The following is a 17,358-nucleotide window of genomic DNA, read 5'->3' as shown; positions in this document are numbered from 1 at the left end:
TTCCTTTGTTTTTGTTTTCACAGCAGAAGCAGCAGCGCCAGCAGCGCGACAAGCATCAGCCTCCCCAAACACCTCCCCCTCTCACCCCAGATCCCTCCCCACCATTCTTCTGGCCCTGCTTTACCCCTCTCCATCTCGAACCTCGCTGCCTCGCATTTCCCTCTCCGATCGCAGTCCCAACACCAGCACCATCCGGCCATGTTTGCCACCCCTCCTACGCTCCCACCTCCTCCAGCGTTGCCCACCAACAGCCTTGTGATCCCAGGTCACCCTGCAGGTAAGGTGCTGCCCATTCTTGCGGTGGGTTTCGTGCTAAAAATGCACGTCTTTTTAAAAAAAAAATTTATTGTTATTAGTATTTTGATGCAAAATGGTCAGGCTGAATATGTAGGCAAGGAGAAGTGAAAACCACAAGGGCACTCCTTCACTCCAGTTGGCCTTTCAAAAACAACGGGAACGTTGTTGGAACTAAGGAAGGCGTGCTGAAACGGGGCCTCGAAGGCGATGAGAGCAGTTCTGTGTGCCAGTGCCCCCACTTGTGAACTGGTCAGCGTACCCCTCTAGAGACAAGCTGAAGTTGCTGCATTGTCAAGTGGTCCTTACATTACAGAGGGTCTGAAGGAAGTGAATGGAATGAACTTTCCATCTGTTAACGTTGTAGGACTGTGAGAGACAAGAGAGAGAGAGAATGTTATTGTAACTAGCTAAAAATATGGAGAAAGAATGAAAGGAGGAAGGAAACTCCCTTCATAGAAACAAAGAAGCTGCAATAACTCATCAGATTAATTGTCCATCTAGCTGAGGATCATTTTCGAGCTGGCTCCTGTCCTCGAGGGCCGTAAGTAGAGAGAGATTGTTCCCGTCACCTGCTACCTAATCCCTTTGGCAGGAGATGCCAGGGATGGAACCTGAGACGTCCTGTGTGCACACACGAGTTATATTCCCTTCCTGAACCCAAGATAATTAGCAGAGAAGGTTGAAAAGTCGGGCCTGCTAAGACAGACCGTCAGCAAGCGAGGAAGATCTTTGTCTTTCATCTCGCGTCTTATTGCCGAATGTGATCTCTCTGGATTCTTCTGCCCCATATGATGTCGTATCACCGATCCCATATTGTTACATCACCGCGTTTGCATTACCCTGAGAGGAGTTGAGCATGGTGGCACCACAACACAGGCGAACTTGGGCTGCTCCTTGCAGTGCAAGGAAGGCCGATACACTTCCACAAGGGCTCCTACCCATTCCGCATAACTTCACTGCACACGCTTTTTAATCTAAAAATCCCCCCCCCTTTCCCTTCCAACTCTGCTGGCTTTTTTAGATTCCTCCTCCGCTTCTTCGTCATAGGAATTTAGAGCTTCGGTGCTCTTTATGATGAATTTTTGAATGGGGAACAGTTCCTGGAAAGCCCTTTAGATGAGGAAAGCAGCAGAGTACGTGCTTCACCCTAGGAGACAGTCCTGCCACTGAGGAGGAAGTGAAAGGATCTGCATCTGGGTGAAACCCAAAGAGGCAGCACAGCTGGACGTGGAATATTTCCCTGCTCTAAGAATCTCGACAGTAGTCAGCGATTCTGGTTCTGGGTCATCATTTAAGCTGTCTTCCCCTCTTGAATGTCAGGCCACTTAGCTTTCTGGGGAAGACAAATCTTTTTTTCCCGCCGCCTGTGAGGAATTCTCTACATATCCTTAAAAATGTGTGTCTGTTCCAGTTTGTTAAACACCCCTTTTATAGCTTTCCCATTAGCCTACAGCTGTTGCGTTGGCAGCTGGCGGCTTCTGTGGTGCTGTCGCCCACCGGGGGCCCCCTTTTGATCTGGCATTTGACTCTGTAACTAACCCAGTGGGGATTAAAACGGACACACATTTACCCTCAACCCCCTCCTCTTGCGGTTCTGACAAAAGCTGGCTGACAAGTTGAGGTGGGGATGTCTCAAGGTTGAAAGCAGCGATGCTTCCCCTCCCTCTCACAGATACCGCCTTCAAATCTCTTTTTCGGAGTGCTCTGAACCTAAAAGGTGTGAAAAAGGAAAAAGGGAATAAACTGGCTAGAGGGGGGCCCTTACACGAAATTCCCCAGCTCTTGTTTCATCGAAGAATTGGCCTACAGGAAGGCACCAGAAAGAGAATCCAAAATATAATTGGATTGTATAGCGCATGCCCTACTCTTAACCACAGTTTCTTCCCATGCTGATCGTAAAAAGAGGCTTAGAAATGTGGGAGGCTCCCCTGTAGAGCAGTGGAAACTAGGACAAAAATCATGAACATGTTCAACTGTAGCTGGAAGTCAGCTTGGAACTCATAGTCTGCACTGAAGATCTGCGCGTCTATCTAAATTTGGAACGGCGCAGTAAAAGCCACCAGCTGCGGCCCATGAACTTGTGAACTGATGGGTACCCTGCAGAGATGGGGATACCCTCGGGAGGCTGACAGTTGAGCAGGTGGAAGATCAAAGTGTAGAGGCAGCTCCAAAGTATGTTCTGCCTGCTGAATACCTGGAAGCTCATGACCAGGATACCAGGTTCTTAACTCCAGTGATAAACAAACCATGATAAACAAACCATGGTTTCATGTGATTCCTGAATTGGGCCTATATCATGAGTCTGAGCCAGGCCATGGGGGTCATGCACAGATCTGGTCCTAAAGATTGTCCAGTTTAGGATAGCGATTTGAGGTATGCAGTGGAAGGGGTGATGCCTACAGATACTTTAAATCCATGATATTCATGTCATGGCTGGCTGTATGTTTCACGCTTCCATTCCCTTCTGTTTTTATGGGAAATGGTGCATACCTCCATTCTCTTCCATGCCAGCACCACATGTCTCCCTTCAGTGGCTTTCTGCCATGATAGAAACAGTACTGATCTAAAAGTTTTAAAGGAGGTGTTGGGGGGGGGCAGGCGGAATCTAGGAAATCTGGGGCAGAAAAGGTGAAAGCAGTTCAGTGCAATTCCTCATCTGGATAGTGTTGCCCACTTCTAATGTGGAATAAAGACTGTGAGCTCCTGCATTCCCCAGGGGTTTACTAGATCAGATTGCAGCTTCAAGTCTGGACATCTCCAGTTCAAGCCAAGACAAGTGTCTCCAGCATCTGGTACAGGGATGATGAGTGAGTCACTAGTTCAGTTATAATCTCTGCCATGAACGCCCTTCTTTGCTTTAGTTATGTCTTCCTCTCTAAGCTTTAGACCATCTGTGAGACAAAGGTAATAAAGTAGACCTGTCTCTGAAAAGAAAGATGATAATGTGTTTGGAGAGGCTTAAAGTTCAGTAGCAGAGTTATAAGCTTTTCGTGCAAGTGAGCCCAGGTCCTGCCACTCAAAAGGACACAAAGCATGTGCTTTGGCACAGAGCTGTGTGTCTTCCTCTCAGTCAGGAGTCTGGTAGCAAGATATGGCAACGTTCTGTGCCTGAGACCCCGGAAAGCTGCAGCCAGTCAGAGCAGAATACACTGGGATAGATGGATGCACCATGCTCCCGTCTACAGTAGCGTCCTGTGCATGCAGCCGTTTAAAGACTCCAAACGGCTCTAGCATTAAATATTGTGTTACTCTCCCCTCGACATTTGGCTTTCGCTTCCAGAAATGGCCACATGCCAAAGCTGTCTGAAGCCTCAGTGTGCACACCACGGCAGTTCTGTGATTTAATGGAGAATCTTCATTGTGGATGCAGACTGTTCCTCTACATGGTAAAGAGGGAGAGGTAGTCCATAGCAGCAGTCGGCCACTGCACCAGCAGCAGGGAACAACTGCTTTTCCAAGTTCTTCATGAAGAGATGCATTCAGTTCTATGCATGTTTATGAATAATACAGCTAGTTGTACTGCCAAATTACTCGGTATCTCATTTCTTTAAAAGACTTGAAGCCATCCTGCTGGATCTTCGTCCTCCCCACGTGGGCGCAAATAGAAGACAGAAACTGGTTTGGCCTCCCCGCCATTTGGCCGTCCTGTTAGAATCTCTCCCCAGCAGTTGCTGCTTTTGTGGGCCTGGCCCGCACTTGCGTTTTTTCTTCTCTTAACGGCACTGGTGAAGCTTCAGTGTCATCCTGAAATTTGGAGCCAGCTGCAGTTCCATCAGGGTGGCTTCAAGACTTCGAAAGAAAGGAGATACTGAGTAACTTAGCAGCTGCCAACTTTTAAATCCCTGGCTCTTCGCTTCTCCCCCACCCCCCTTGCCTCCCCCCCCGAGAAACACAAAGTGGATTATCTTGATACCAACAGAAGTATCCTGTTGCTTAAATCAAATCAGATTTCCCCAGCCATCCAAAACTGAATTAAGAATTTAGTAATAGTAGTAGTAGTAATATGTGTAGAGTAAAACTTGTACCAGATCTGCTCCCTATAATGCAAATAAAAAACATGCTTTATTGCTTTCCTCCTAGGAATATAAAAATACTCCAGATAAACACAACAGAGGCTGGAGGGGGGAACGGGTCTTACTAACCATGGCTGGTCTCCCCTCCACCCCATGCTTTTCACCTCAATTGAGCTTTGTTACTTCAAGTGAACTTGGTTTGCGTAGGGGGCCGCTCCTGGAGAAAAGAGGCTAAGGCAGCCTGCACCAGCCCAGTGCACACAGCTGCCATTATCCAGCATAGAGTCCAGCTCATTTGGAAATTGCTGGGCTTATTGGCAGTAGATGATTTGAGAGTTTGGGGTTTTCTTCTTCTAAAAGGATCGTATATCATGTGATAAGCAATGCTCACTGTCTGCTATTAGCTCCAAGTAATCCTGGAGGGGCCTCCCTTTGTGGCAAGCAGCAGCTGATCCAGGAGGCTTTGAAGCAAAAATTTAAATGGTATTTACAGCAAACCATAAGTATATCATTACTGCCCTATAGCTATAAGCTTTCCTTTTTAAAGACAGTGGTGTCCCCTTCACCCAGCAGCACACTTTTCTTCTTCTTCTTCTTCTTTTGGCCTTCCACAGACCGTGCAAACCTAATCCTTCAAATTATTTTAATTGTGTTGAAAGTAATAGGAGCTGAAAGTTCTCTGAACCGTAAAGGATTATGCGTTGTGTCAGGTTTGCTTTTCAGAAAAAAACACACAACCAAGACGAGCCATCCGTAGCTCTGGGCCTTAGGAAAGACAAAGGAGTCTGGGGTACAATACTGTTCTCAGACTATATTTGCAAGAATGGTGTGGCTTTACCCTAACAACCCCTGAGCTTACTCTAGACTCCTCTTTTTCCTAGACGGGAGATAAAAAGCAAGGCAGCAGTAAATATCCAAATTCTGAATTTCTGAACTGTTCTGAATCTGTGTTCTAAGTTGGACCCTCTGTATCTTCTCCCTTGAGATCCTTCGCCCACCAGTAAATAGAAGGGGTGCTTTTTTTCCTAGGAAGAATCTGAACTCTGTGGCCACTGTTTCTTACACTGAGGAAGTAGACCATGGAAATAAGAGAATATGAAGGAAGGGGTAGAGAAGGATTTAATGGGTTACAGCGGTGCCTCGCTAGACAGTTACCCCACATGACAGTTTTTTCGCTAGACATTGACTTTTTGCAATCGCTATAGCGATTCGCAAAACAGTGATTCCTATGGGGGAATTTCGCTGACAATGTTTGGTCCCTGCTTTGCAAACCAATTTTTGCTAGAGAATGATTTTGACAGCTCCCTCCATGCTCGCAAAATGGGTGTTTTCGGGACCTAAGCTTTGCAAGACAGCGATTTAAACAGCTGATCGGTGGTTTGCAAAGCGGCTTTCCTATGGCTGATCTTCACTAGACAACGACGATTCTTCCCCATTGGAACGCATTAAACAGGTTTCAGTGCATTCCAATGGGGAAATGCTTTTCGCTAGACGATTTCGCTAAACAGCGATTTCAGTGGAACAGATTATCATCGTCTAGCAAGGCACCACTGTATTTTCCAAAGGCATGAGTAAACAAGTGCAGAAATGGCTTCCTCTGTTTATCAATGCTGGCCATGGCTCTTTCTGTACTGTTGCTCTTATGGAGATAGGCTATACAGATAAACAGGCACACATGTAGCTCCTTCTATTTGGGGTTTTACCCCTGATATTTCAGAAATGGAGGCAATTGAATTAGTTAGCCAATGTCATGTTGTTTCCATCTGAATCTTCCAAAACACAGATAGACTGCACTTGTTTGTATTTTGGAATGCATTTCCATGTTACTGTAGGTACTATTGTGACAGCTAAGAAAATATGAACAATCCTCCCCTAGCTATAAGTGATCATTTTTATTGATAATTTTGCAATGTATTTAATCCTTAGGAGAGATTCCGATTTCTGCTTCCAGAGTGTTAAAATAGGTTTTTGACATAAGTGCGAACAATTAAAAGCAAGGCCATTAACGGCCTTAAAGATCAGCAATTTTTGAATGTGACTTGCAGATCTCCAAACGGCTTATGAAGTATGTTAGCTGTGGAATTAATACCTGTCTTTTCACCTGGAGTAACTCAACTGTGAACAGAATTGCCACATCGTGGCATCCTGCTATTGTGCTGGCTCCGAGAAAGCTACAGGAAACTGGATCATTTACCCAGCTGCCTACACCAATGTAGAATTTTACTATTAACCAGGGGAGAGCTTTGCAATATTCTTAAAACTGACTTCATATAAAATTAGTTATGCATTATTAGTTCAACTGATAACTGGATTTTCAGCTTCTTGACTCTGAAGAAAACTGCATTTTAAACCTATTATCTGGGAAAGTGCTTCAAAGTTTTGTTTCAGTATCTTTACAGCAATGTTTAATTTCTTGCAAGATGCCCTGGGAAGCTGCTTGAAGGGTGGGGTGGAAAGCAATTAAATAAATAAATACAAGTCATATTTTTAAAACATATAAATGTGTTTATATTTCAGTTTCATTTTTTAAACTTTTGTTTTTGTTTTTGGCTCAAAAATTCTCCCAGCCCGCTAATCCATTGCAGGAGAACTGTAGGCACTGCAGATGGACATGTATTTGGTTTTCTTCCATGCTATACAGATCTTGTAAACATGCAGGGAACATGTCATATATGTGTGTGTTTTTATAAAATAATGTATATTATGTGTGTATAGAGAGATAGATAGATAGATAGATAGATAGATAGATAGATAGATAGATAGATAGATAGATAGATTCTTCCGTTATTTTCAGAAGTGTTGTGGGATGGAAAGAAGGAAGGAAGGAAAGGGCGGTTGGATATGTTGCTTTCTCCTAACCCCCAAATGTCCCCGTTTCTTGGGCTGGGAGGAGGGTCAGGGTTGGGGCCATGGGAGAGTTTGTTAATAAGCCCCCGTATGTTTTCTGCTGTGATGACTCATGGTGTTCTTTCTTGTCTTTAGATACCAGCCTGTTGATATCATTCAACCAACCAATCATGTATTGCCAGCCTCATTCGGGGATTCTGATTGGTACTTTGTCACAGGCATCTCTCTTACCTCCACCAATGAGTCCTCACGTAGAAAACCACCACAGCATGACCTGCAGAAACAGGGAATGCCAGGTGAATATCTTGACTCTTTTACTTCTATGTCTTTGTGAAACTCACAGGCTGTTGTGCCCTTGTGTCTTTTTCTCCCCCACCCTTCTCCTCTTCCTCCTCCTCCTCCTCCTCCTCTTCCTCCTCCTCTCCCACCCCACCCCACCCCGTCCCCCATCTTTCTCCCCTCTTCTAGATCACGAGGTGCTCAGGCAAGAGCTGGACAACCGGTTTTTGGTTCAGAGTTCGGACCGGGCGGCCGCCTCTCTCGGCCCGGTGCCGCTGCTCAGGGCGGAGTTCCACCAGCACCAACACACCCACCAGCACCAACACACCCACCAGCACACATTCACACCTTTTCCATCCGGCCTGCCCCAGATGCCGCCCTCCGCACCTCCCCTGGTGCGTACCCCCTCTCAAAATGTGAGGATAAGTAGAAAGTCCGCTGGCTTAAAATTTTTTAAAAAGTCCTTCCACCACCAGCTCTCTTCTGGATAGACACTCAAAGCCATCCCTCTTCCTCTTAAGTGTGACTTCCTGTTCTAAACTTACAACTGTTATAGTGTGAGTTGTGCCTTTTCAAAATAGTTCTTGGTAGAGGTGTGTACACTGGTGTTTTGAGATGTCAACTGCCTTAGGAATTCGTAAAAATACAAATCTACTCACCGCTTGCTCTTCCAACCTGCTACTTCTTCTCAATGGTTTTTGAAGACTTCCTCCTCGTTCCCTCAGAGGTGTTTCTAGAATGAATGGGTCATGTTGGCAGTCTAGGCACTTATCATAATGGTTCCTTGACCTAGGGACCGGAAAGAGAGCACACTTCCATCTTTCTGAAGACCTCATAAAGTGATTCCTCAGTATTCCTGTGTCTATAAAAATTTAACATGAGAAGCAGCTGCTACACATGCATGCATTTCATTGGCTGGAAGGATTGGGGTGCAGTCATGTTACTGTAAAGAACCACAGTGTGGCAAGTAAGAGGGCAGGAGGTGGCTAAAAGTTGCATTTAGGTGATGTCAAATACAAGGGAGAGAGACACAGAAGTTACTTTGACAAAGAGATTTTGTTTGGCCACAGTTTGCTATACTAATTTCCCTGTGCTGCTTGGCTTAAATATTCTTGCTGCATTACCATGTTGGGGGGTAACCACCCACCTCTGATGTCTTGAACTTCACATGTGATTTAGGCAGTCAACTGAACGAGAACGGGATGTCTTGTGTCTCCAGAATCCACCATGTTGTAAAGTTTAGCATTTGCTTAAGACATAAGCAGTGACTTTCACCAGCACACATTCAGATTGTTTTAACATCACTGCCCAGATGAACCAGCTAGTAAACCTCTCCTGCTTGGGCACAACACCATCCGCCAGGGTATGAAACTCTAACTGAAAAGCTAGAATGCAGTACTCAAGTATTCAGAGGGCCCGTTTCCTGCAAAACAGCAGCGGAAACAAAGAAACCAAAATGTACACAGTAACAAAAGTCTGCTTCTTTAGGCCTACTTTTTCAGGTTTTATAGTGGTTTGACTTATTTCTTCTCTAGTGCAATTCTTCCACAAGGTTTTTTTTTTCAAGCAAGGCAGTGTTTGTTTTCCATACATTGCGTAAACCAGGATTCAACTTTGCCCTTTTCCTAAGGAACACTTTGTACTTTATTTCCCCTCCCCCTTCCTCTTCTAGCCGAGGAACCAATGTTCCAAAACAGCATTTTGGGGCAGACTCATGGGAAACGCCATTTCTTGCTTTTTCTTTCCTGCCGTTTTTTTGTTCATTTCTATAATCCTCTTAACTGCAGAACAATGAGAGCCATTTCTGCCACCCCACGTCCCTCCCCAGGTGCCTGAACGTGGTGCAAATACCTTCCTCTCATTTTTCCCCTTCTGGGTAAAGCCGTGTCAAAACTTCTCCTTGAAGTCCTGGCAACGTTGCTTAAGAATCCTGATATCTGATCTCCTGAAAAACCTCCCCTACCTAGTTGGTGTCAGGCCGAACACCCAAAACAGCTTTTGCCGCACCCTCTTTTGTCATGTTTGCGTTCACATCTTCTTATATTCCACTAAATGAGTTTATTAATCCTGTTGCCAGAACGGGTGGTGTTGAAACCGCCAGCTGCATGTGTTTTAGTAATTTATGGTATTTACACTGGAGGGTACATGACTCCAGTAATAACTGTAATTAACACAATTGCAAATCTGCTCTCCTGTGTGGAGGAGAGCGCACAACAACAGCTGGCTTGCTGAACGAGTGGCATTTTAGAGGGGTCATTGCTCACCATCCAGTGTCCTCTCTCAACACATTCCCCTATTACTCCAGGCTGGATTGCATCCATTCTTCAAAAGGTGTGGTAAGAATAGTCACGGAAGTACAGGTCTGATGCATTGCGCTCAAAAATAGATTGCAAGAGGGTGAAATATTGGAGCAAAGAACAAGGTGGATGTTGAGTTCTTACAGCAACCTTGTGTTAACTTTTATTATGTCTCTTTTCAAGGAGGTGAAGTGACCAAATTACGCAAGGGTTGTCTAACAAAAATGAGATGAGGGGGAGTGGCGGTGAGAGATTATGTGGGCTATAAAGCATTCAGACTGGAGCAATGAAGTGTATCCCGTCTTGGGCCTGGATTAAAATCAGTGATGGATTCACCAGATGGCCTTGGGACAAATCAGACAGATGCCTCCTGAGCTGTTGGAAGGGAAATAATAGTGACCTCCCTCACAGGCTTGCCACAGAGACAGATTACAAGAATAAAGACGTAAAGATTAAAAATGAGTGCCTCCATGACCTTACGGTTGGGCAGGATCTAGATGTTCTTCTTAAGCTCAAAGAGGAGAGAGGCAGAGTCTTCACCTTGGGAAATTAATTGGGCTGTTGGTCGGTTTCTTGGGAGACAATAGGGATGGTAGCAATACCTGCTGAATGACTAGGCTTTTGCTGCATCACACTGCCAAAAAATAAATAAATCTAGGCTTGAGAGCACAGGGATGGGTGAAGAGTTCATTGGGGTTCTAAGTTTAGAGAACAGAACAGAACAAAAACTAGCTATATTGTTCCCTATGCCATAAACATATGCCTTTGACTTCATTCAAATGTTGCAGAAGAACAAACTCACCTTTTGTCTTCTTTCTGTTCTCCTTTCAGTTCGACAAGTACGCTCCCAAACTGGATAACCCTTATTTTCGACATTCCAACGTGAGTGCTTTTGTGGGTTCTGGCTTTTAAGGCAGGATCTTTTATGTCTTTGCACTTGATGATATTTTCCGTATGTGTGTGTTGCTGCTGCATGTTTTAGCTATGTCTCTGTGGAGTTTGTTCTATTGACTGTAAAATTCACTCCTTTTGACTTTATCCAGATCTCTAGTATGAGAACAGTAGCTAATGAGTTTAGGCATTTGTGAAATTCCAGGTGATAGTTCTTTCTAATACATCATCTGTGGCTAAAATCTTGTTGCTTAGCATAGTAAGTTACAACTAGAGTAGGCCCACTGACTTAATGGAACTTATGGAGGAGTTGACTCACCACGTTTCCACTGGGCCTCTTCTAGTTGCAAATTAATACTTTAAGCAACAGGATTTCAGCTAATCTAGCATAATCTCTTGTAAAACATATTGCTTCTTTAACTGGTGAATCCGGTCCATATCGTAAATGTGCCCAACTGCCATATTCACCCGCAATAAAAGACAGTTGCATGGAAATACAACTTCAGTGTTCCTGACATTGTGATAAATCATTTTCAGATTCTTCTCACAAGCTGAGAAGTGCTGTAGACCAAAATATAGCACTCTTTTAAAAACTATATTGAAAGCATCCCATTGATAATCAACCATAGAAGTATCTATAAAGCATTTATAAATGAACCAAACAGCTGTTGTCATACGAGTGTCAGAGGTGCACCAGCAGTAATGGCATGTCTCTTTTTTAAAAAATTAGACCTGGAGAGCAATAAATCCAGATGGCCTAGTGAGATTTCACTGGCAAGTTTAGCTAGTGGTCTTGCCAAAGCCCTGATCTCTCCTTGGCCAGAGGAGGGGATTGAGATCACTCTTCCATATGTCCCCTGCTGAATCACAGAGATGTGTGTTATTCAGAATTCCTGAGGGCAGTAAAACAGTTGGGTCTTAGGACTAGAGTCCCAGTAACTGAAGGTTTATAGCAAACAATTAAAAGCCGGGTAAGAACACACCACTGAGCATATTTTCAGGTAGCAGAAGTGGCGCAGAGATGTTATAATTGCATCTATAATTGCAGTCTTCAGTTGGTGAAGGGCATCCTTTGAGTAGCCCTGGCAGTGCTTGGAATGTCATTTATATGGACTACCGTTCCCAGAATTCCCCAGCCCACACGGCATCCTGGGAGCTACAATGCAAAAGGCTAACTTTTCTAAGCTCTGGCACAGAACAGCTGGAACCCTCTGGACCTGGCTGTGCCCATTTTCTGTACACATTACAGATGAAATCGCTCACATCTGAACCCCGATAACAGTTTTACCAGTCAGAAGCAGAGGCCGCTTACACCCTGTGGAGCCACATATTTGTGAATGTGCTCAGGCCTCTGCAGCTCAGTGGTGTGGTCCAGTTGCCCTTCTGGGAAAGAAGGGTCAAGTGTGTTAAAAGATGGAAACAGTGAGATTGAAATGGAAAGGGAAAATCATTGGCAATGTATGTAACTGGTACAATATTGGTGTACCATTTCAATCTCACCTTTTTTCATCTTTAACACACTACGCAAGGCTACTTGAACCGCAGGTGTCCATCCATGCATTAATGTAATTTCTGAAGGCTCTGCTGATCTGCCCAGAGTGTACGAAATGTGGGCATAAGAAAGAATGCACGTTAATGAGCCATTCCCCCACACGTAGAGAACTTTTGTACTCGTTCTTGCGTGATACCAACATCGTAAGCTTCCAAACTGGCATTAAAGACTTGTTTGTTTTGAAGAGCCTTTTAAAATATATATTTTGTGGCCATTAATGGATCCATTAATATTCCTGTGCAGTGTCAGATGTTGCTGTGCTGTTGTTTTGTTCTTGAGTCATCTTCTGCTCTCTTCTATGTTGTTTTGCTTTTGTTACGATTTTACATTCTTCTGTAAGAAGCCATCTTTCAAGACCTCACCTCAAAAGGTGGCCTGAAAATGTTTAAGACCCCCCCAAAAAATCAATCAGCACACAAATATAGAAGCTTTCAGGCCTTTATTCTAAGAAAGGAGTGTCAGGATTCAAGTCAGCTCAGCGTCGCTCTAGTGGTGTGTCTCTGTTGGTACACGTTAGTGCTTTTCCACGGCTTTTGCTGTTCCATTTTTATCAGCTGCGGCATCAGAAGCAGCATTCTGGGACTGCAGACTGTGGAAAATTAAAAGCTTGTGCTGATAATAGTGGACTTCATGGCTGGCAACTGTGGTAATTACCTTGTAACTGGGAGGCAGATAAAGATTAAAGATGCCAAGCCGCCTGCTCTCACACTTGCTAAACTGGCATGTTTTGCAGGCGGCCTGGAGCAGCAGAATTAGGAATGATGGTAGTGGCTAATTTCCCCCCTCTAGTAAAAAATGGAACCATTTCATTCATGTCAAAAGGATTCCAATTATGATACGGACCTATTACTTCAATAGAAATGTATCACCAGTTGGTTGTTGTTTTTCCCCCAGTAGGAAAGTATGTGAAACTTTTTCCTTGAGAACTAGCAACCCATCTGAGAAAGATATCTAGAAAGGAGAGCTCTGACCTGCCATTATTACAGTGATAGTGATGCCTTGCTCGGGCCAAGTGGAATCATTACTGGACAAAACCATTACAGAAAGGTTGCTCCTATATAATGAGGTGCATAAGCATATCTCTGCCGTTTGTAACTCCTGAACAGTGATCACAGATGCACTCTGAGAATCTCAGCTTCCTTTTGTGAAAACATCCAAGTCAGCTGTTAAGATTTTTGGAGGATCCACGCAAAGATAGGTGAATAAGCCAGACTGGAGTCGAATCGCTTTGCTCCCAGTATCCAGGGTAGTAGACTTAGGATGTGGAGTCCTATTGACTCTCTAAAGCAGAATTAAGGAGATACTGTACTCTTTGTTCTGCATCTGCCAAGATTGGCTGTCCCCAGAACAGTGGCCCTGCCGTGTTGTCCTTATAGCATCATTTTATGCTACTGCAGTAAGAAGAACCAGTGAGTCTTATTCTAAAGAAATTTTTTAAATCACCCTACAGGAAGATCAAAATGTGTTCTGTCATGTCTTCTACCATGTGGGTTACATTTGCTTTCTTGTCGAAGGTAGTTAATACACTGAGTAATTTTTTTAAAAAAAATTAAACCTCCAATAGCAGCAGACTGCTGTTTACAAGAGCAATAAAAGGCCAACAATATAATGGCCAGAAATTTGTAACATCAGATGAAGTAACCCTACGTTTACATCTTGCCATTGCAGCATGCTCTCCCAGCAACTCTGGTGGGCTTGTGGGATGGGCTGCAGGAGAGAGGGACAAATGGCTTACGTGATTGGCCTTGTGCACATAATTACCCGGATGGGATCTTGGCCAGTGGCATTTGAGACAAAATAGCAGGCCATGGAGATTAGGTAACCCAGACAAAATATTTGCACATCTGCATGATTGAAAATGGATTATTCTTTTAAGTAATCTTATCCTTCTGAAATAACACAACAGAATTAGGAACGCAGAATTCTGTCTACAGAACGCAGAATTAGGAACTACAAATGAGCTCTCAAAAGTCATCAGAAAACCTCTGAAGAATAGGGGAACTGTTATTTATGTTACATTATTTTTTAAAAAATCAAAATTGACTTTAGAATTCTGAGGCACTAAAAAAAACCCAATAATGAGTTGGGCCAACTTGTTTCACACATCTATTATGTCTCTGTAATGTAAGATGTAAGCACCTTTTTTCCCTTCTTCTCTCCTAGTTCTTTCCAAGCTACCCTCCAGCAATGCCTGGAATGCCGCCCATGCTTCCACACTCAGGTCCCTTCGGGTCACTACAGGGAGCATTTCAGCCGAAGGTACAAATTTATTATGGTTGCATTGCCCATGGGCTTCGTTCTTGGTCTTCCTTGGAAAGAAGGATGATTAGAATATTTCACTGCAGTGTTCACATGGGATACAAAGAGACACACACCTTTCTTGAACAAACAGGAGATCCTTTTTAGGGCAGTACAGTGGTGCCTCGCAAGATGAATTTAATTCGTTCCACGGTTAATGTCGTCTTGCGAAAAATTCGTCTTCTGAAATGTGTTTTCCCATAGGAATGCATTGAAATCTAATTAATGCATTCCTCTGGGCAAAAAAAGCCAGAACAAAGTCAAATTTGTTTTCCAAAGGGTTTATTAAGTGCTCTTTAAAGCCATACATATTATGCAGATGATTTTTAAAAATCCAGTCAAAAAACCTTTAACTTTTTAAACATCATAGAAAAACATTTAAAAATCAGCAAACATGAGGCAGGAACAAAAAACGGAAAACATTCGTCTTGTGAAGCACAGCCACAGGAACATTTGTCTTGCAAATTTTTTGTCCTGTGATGCATTTGTCTTGTGAGGCACCACTGTATTTCCAAATGGCCTACCTAGATATTATGGGGGCAGTGTGGGGAACACACAGGAGCCCATGACCCAAGGCTTACTAGTAATGCACCCTTTATACAACTTGCTAAGGAACAGCATGTCCTCTTTGCGGGCTTCCCATTGGTATGTCCTTAACTTTTGGGGGGGCTTCCCATTGGTTTCTCCTTAACTAATGTGAGAAGCAAGCAGGATGCTGGACTAGGTGGTCTGTTCTAGTACAGCAATTCTTCAACTCTAAAAGAAAGCAGCAGCCAACGAATTAAAACGGTGGTATGGAAATGTGCTGATGATACCCCATTATACAGTTCCTTCACTAGACAATAGCCAGAAAGATGCAGGGTAGCCGCACTTTGTTTTCCCAGTAACAGATAGTTCGCTTATAATCGCTACCGCATGCCTGCTCTTTTTTCCTGATGGAAGTATATACAGAAGAAAAACTAGGCCCTGTGTCTGTGTGTCTGTGTGTGTGTGTGTCCAGGTCCACAGGGCAAAAGTAATGTGCATAGGCTTTGCAGGTGATGGGTGACCCTGAGTGTGTCACTTCTCCCACCGCACGCTACTAGATAAAGATATGCTGCATTTGCTGAAGGGCCTTGAAACTGCAGCCACCCGCAAACGAGCCATCAAAGAGATCGCTGCAATGAAACTGACCAGCAGAAAGACACCATCTGTAAAACCAATAAGATAAGCTGCAGCCTCTGTTTGCAATTAGCTCGTCTCCTGCCACCGTGTAACAAGCCTCATATAGGAAAGCGGAGAGAAATAATGAAGCCAGCCCTGTTTGGTGGAAATGCAGCTTGAAGATTTAAAAGGGGGGGGGGGGAGAGAGAGAGAGAGAGAAAACCAAGCCATAGGCTTAATCAGATTGCTATACATGACCTATAAGCTCACATTCCAGTTGTCTCTTAGAGAAACACAAATCCCGTCACAATTTGCAAACATGATAGTTCATAGAAACATGATCCGGAGAATGTTTAGCTAACGTGAGATGACATTTGTTTCTGAAAGAGGGACTATTCTCAAAATGGACATCTTCTGAATTTAATACTCTGTTGTGTGGAAAAAGCAACATAGAATTCTACATGGGCTGTCCAGAGTTACTACCGAGGGATTCCTGTCTTCCCCCTCCTCCATCCTGTTCTGGAACTGGGAAGCAGCCCAACAAATCTAGCAAGCGTACAGAAGGGGGCTGGATTAAGAGAGGGGCGTACAGAGTTGCGTATCGGTAGCCGCTTGGATACAGAAGAGCCAGCTTGCTGTTTCCAGGAGGAAAACATGTTTTGTGTTTTGTTTGCTTTTGAGTTCGTTCCCTCTAGGATGCCAGGTTTCAAATTCCTTTTCCACATTTACAGACTTCTTAAATTGTAAAAATTAACTTTATATTTTAAACAGAAGAAAGGAATGGAGAGCAATCCACCAACAATTACTGGCTGAGCTGTTAAAAATTAACTCGCATTTGTTCCCAAATGATGGGATTGAGTGTATATTCTTAGAGAGAGAGAGAGAGCACATTATGCAGGAAGTAACCATGCGGCCGCCCTCCAAGTTGTAATATCTGTATGGAAACAGTCGTTTCCAGTGTGTGAATGCTGCACTGGATTCAGCTGGAACCCTCCAGCAATATTAATGCTTCTGGACTCCCATGACCGGATGTTCAACCCTTGTATATTCCTGTCTCCTTTTCAGGGTTGCCTTTACTAAGGATCTACCCTTCTTTTCATTTAGTGTTTCTCACTTTTCTTCCAAGGAACTCAGGACAGAAATCGGTCCCACCTTCTCCTCTATTTTATCCTCAGAGCCATCCTGTGAGTCCTGAAAGTTAGCAACTGGCCCAAAGCCATACAGTGGATGTCACAGTTGAAGAGAGATGTATGCGTGGGTCTTCCAGATCTAAGCCCACTACCCTCCTTGCTGTGCTCTGCCAGGTGCTAGCTTCCTCAGGAAGCTGGTATAACCTCCTTCCCTCTTTGCTTGCCCATTGAGGTCTCAAATGCAGCGGCCTTTTGTCAGCCACGTTTCCCACTCAGTCCCAAAGGTGAGGACAGCAGCTTGTGCAAGATTGCTATCCCCGTCATTCCACTGCCAGGCTGGCCAGAACAGGAACCCACCAATATCCGAGGTGGGATCAGTTTCCAAGTCTTAATTTAGGACTCGTTTCTAACCAGATATGTTTTTGGCCCCTGCAAATCCATACTGACCCACCAAGCCAACCAAGGGATGCCTAGCTGAATGAAAATACCTTAAGATAATGCTGTGGTCTCTTAGCCCTAGACCTTTGATCAAGGACTGTAGCCACACAGACTTTTAGGCACCCATGAAACAATTTCTTTGACTTAATCCAGTCTGAATCCTTGTTAGAGTG

General features: G+C 44.0%; 1 protein-coding gene and 1 long non-coding RNA gene across 30 annotated transcripts in view; one reads left to right on the top strand and one right to left on the bottom strand.

Moving 5' to 3' along the window:
* LOC140702729 (uncharacterized) overlaps positions 1–17,358 on the bottom strand; it is a 91,987-nt gene that overhangs the window by 18,987 nt on the left and 55,642 nt on the right. Inside the window, exons 4-6 of the long non-coding RNA XR_013539222.1 lie at positions 8,096–12,551; positions 4,702–4,771; positions 557–663 (exon numbers count right to left, since the gene is read on the bottom strand). This is a non-coding gene — a long non-coding RNA (uncharacterized LOC140702729). The remainder of the gene's footprint in view (positions 1–556; positions 664–4,701; positions 4,772–8,095; positions 12,552–17,358) is intronic.
* Positions 1–17,358, top strand: part of FBRSL1 (fibrosin like 1) — a 724,755-nt gene that overhangs the window by 686,683 nt on the left and 20,714 nt on the right. For 10 of the 29 annotated variants that reach the window (XM_078381706.1, XM_078381701.1, XM_078381704.1 and 7 more), the window contains 4 exons: positions 24–277; positions 7,293–7,453; positions 10,565–10,615; positions 14,340–14,435. In XM_078381706.1, the coding sequence (XP_078237832.1) occupies positions 24–277; positions 7,293–7,453; positions 10,565–10,615; positions 14,340–14,435 (562 nt within the window). Of the gene's footprint in view, positions 1–23; positions 278–7,292; positions 7,454–7,625; positions 7,853–10,564; positions 10,616–14,339; positions 14,436–17,358 lie in introns of all 29 variants that reach the window. The other 19 variants (XM_072983645.2, XM_078381708.1, XM_072983650.2 and 16 more) reach the window with 7 other exon arrangements.

This window comes from Pogona vitticeps, chromosome 14, assembly GCF_051106095.1.
Source record: "Pogona vitticeps strain Pit_001003342236 chromosome 14, PviZW2.1, whole genome shotgun sequence".
NCBI classification, from domain to species: Eukaryota; Metazoa; Chordata; class Lepidosauria; order Squamata; family Agamidae; genus Pogona; species Pogona vitticeps.
Note: the sequence above shows the minus strand (reverse complement) of the source record. Positions and strands in the feature narration are given on the sequence as shown.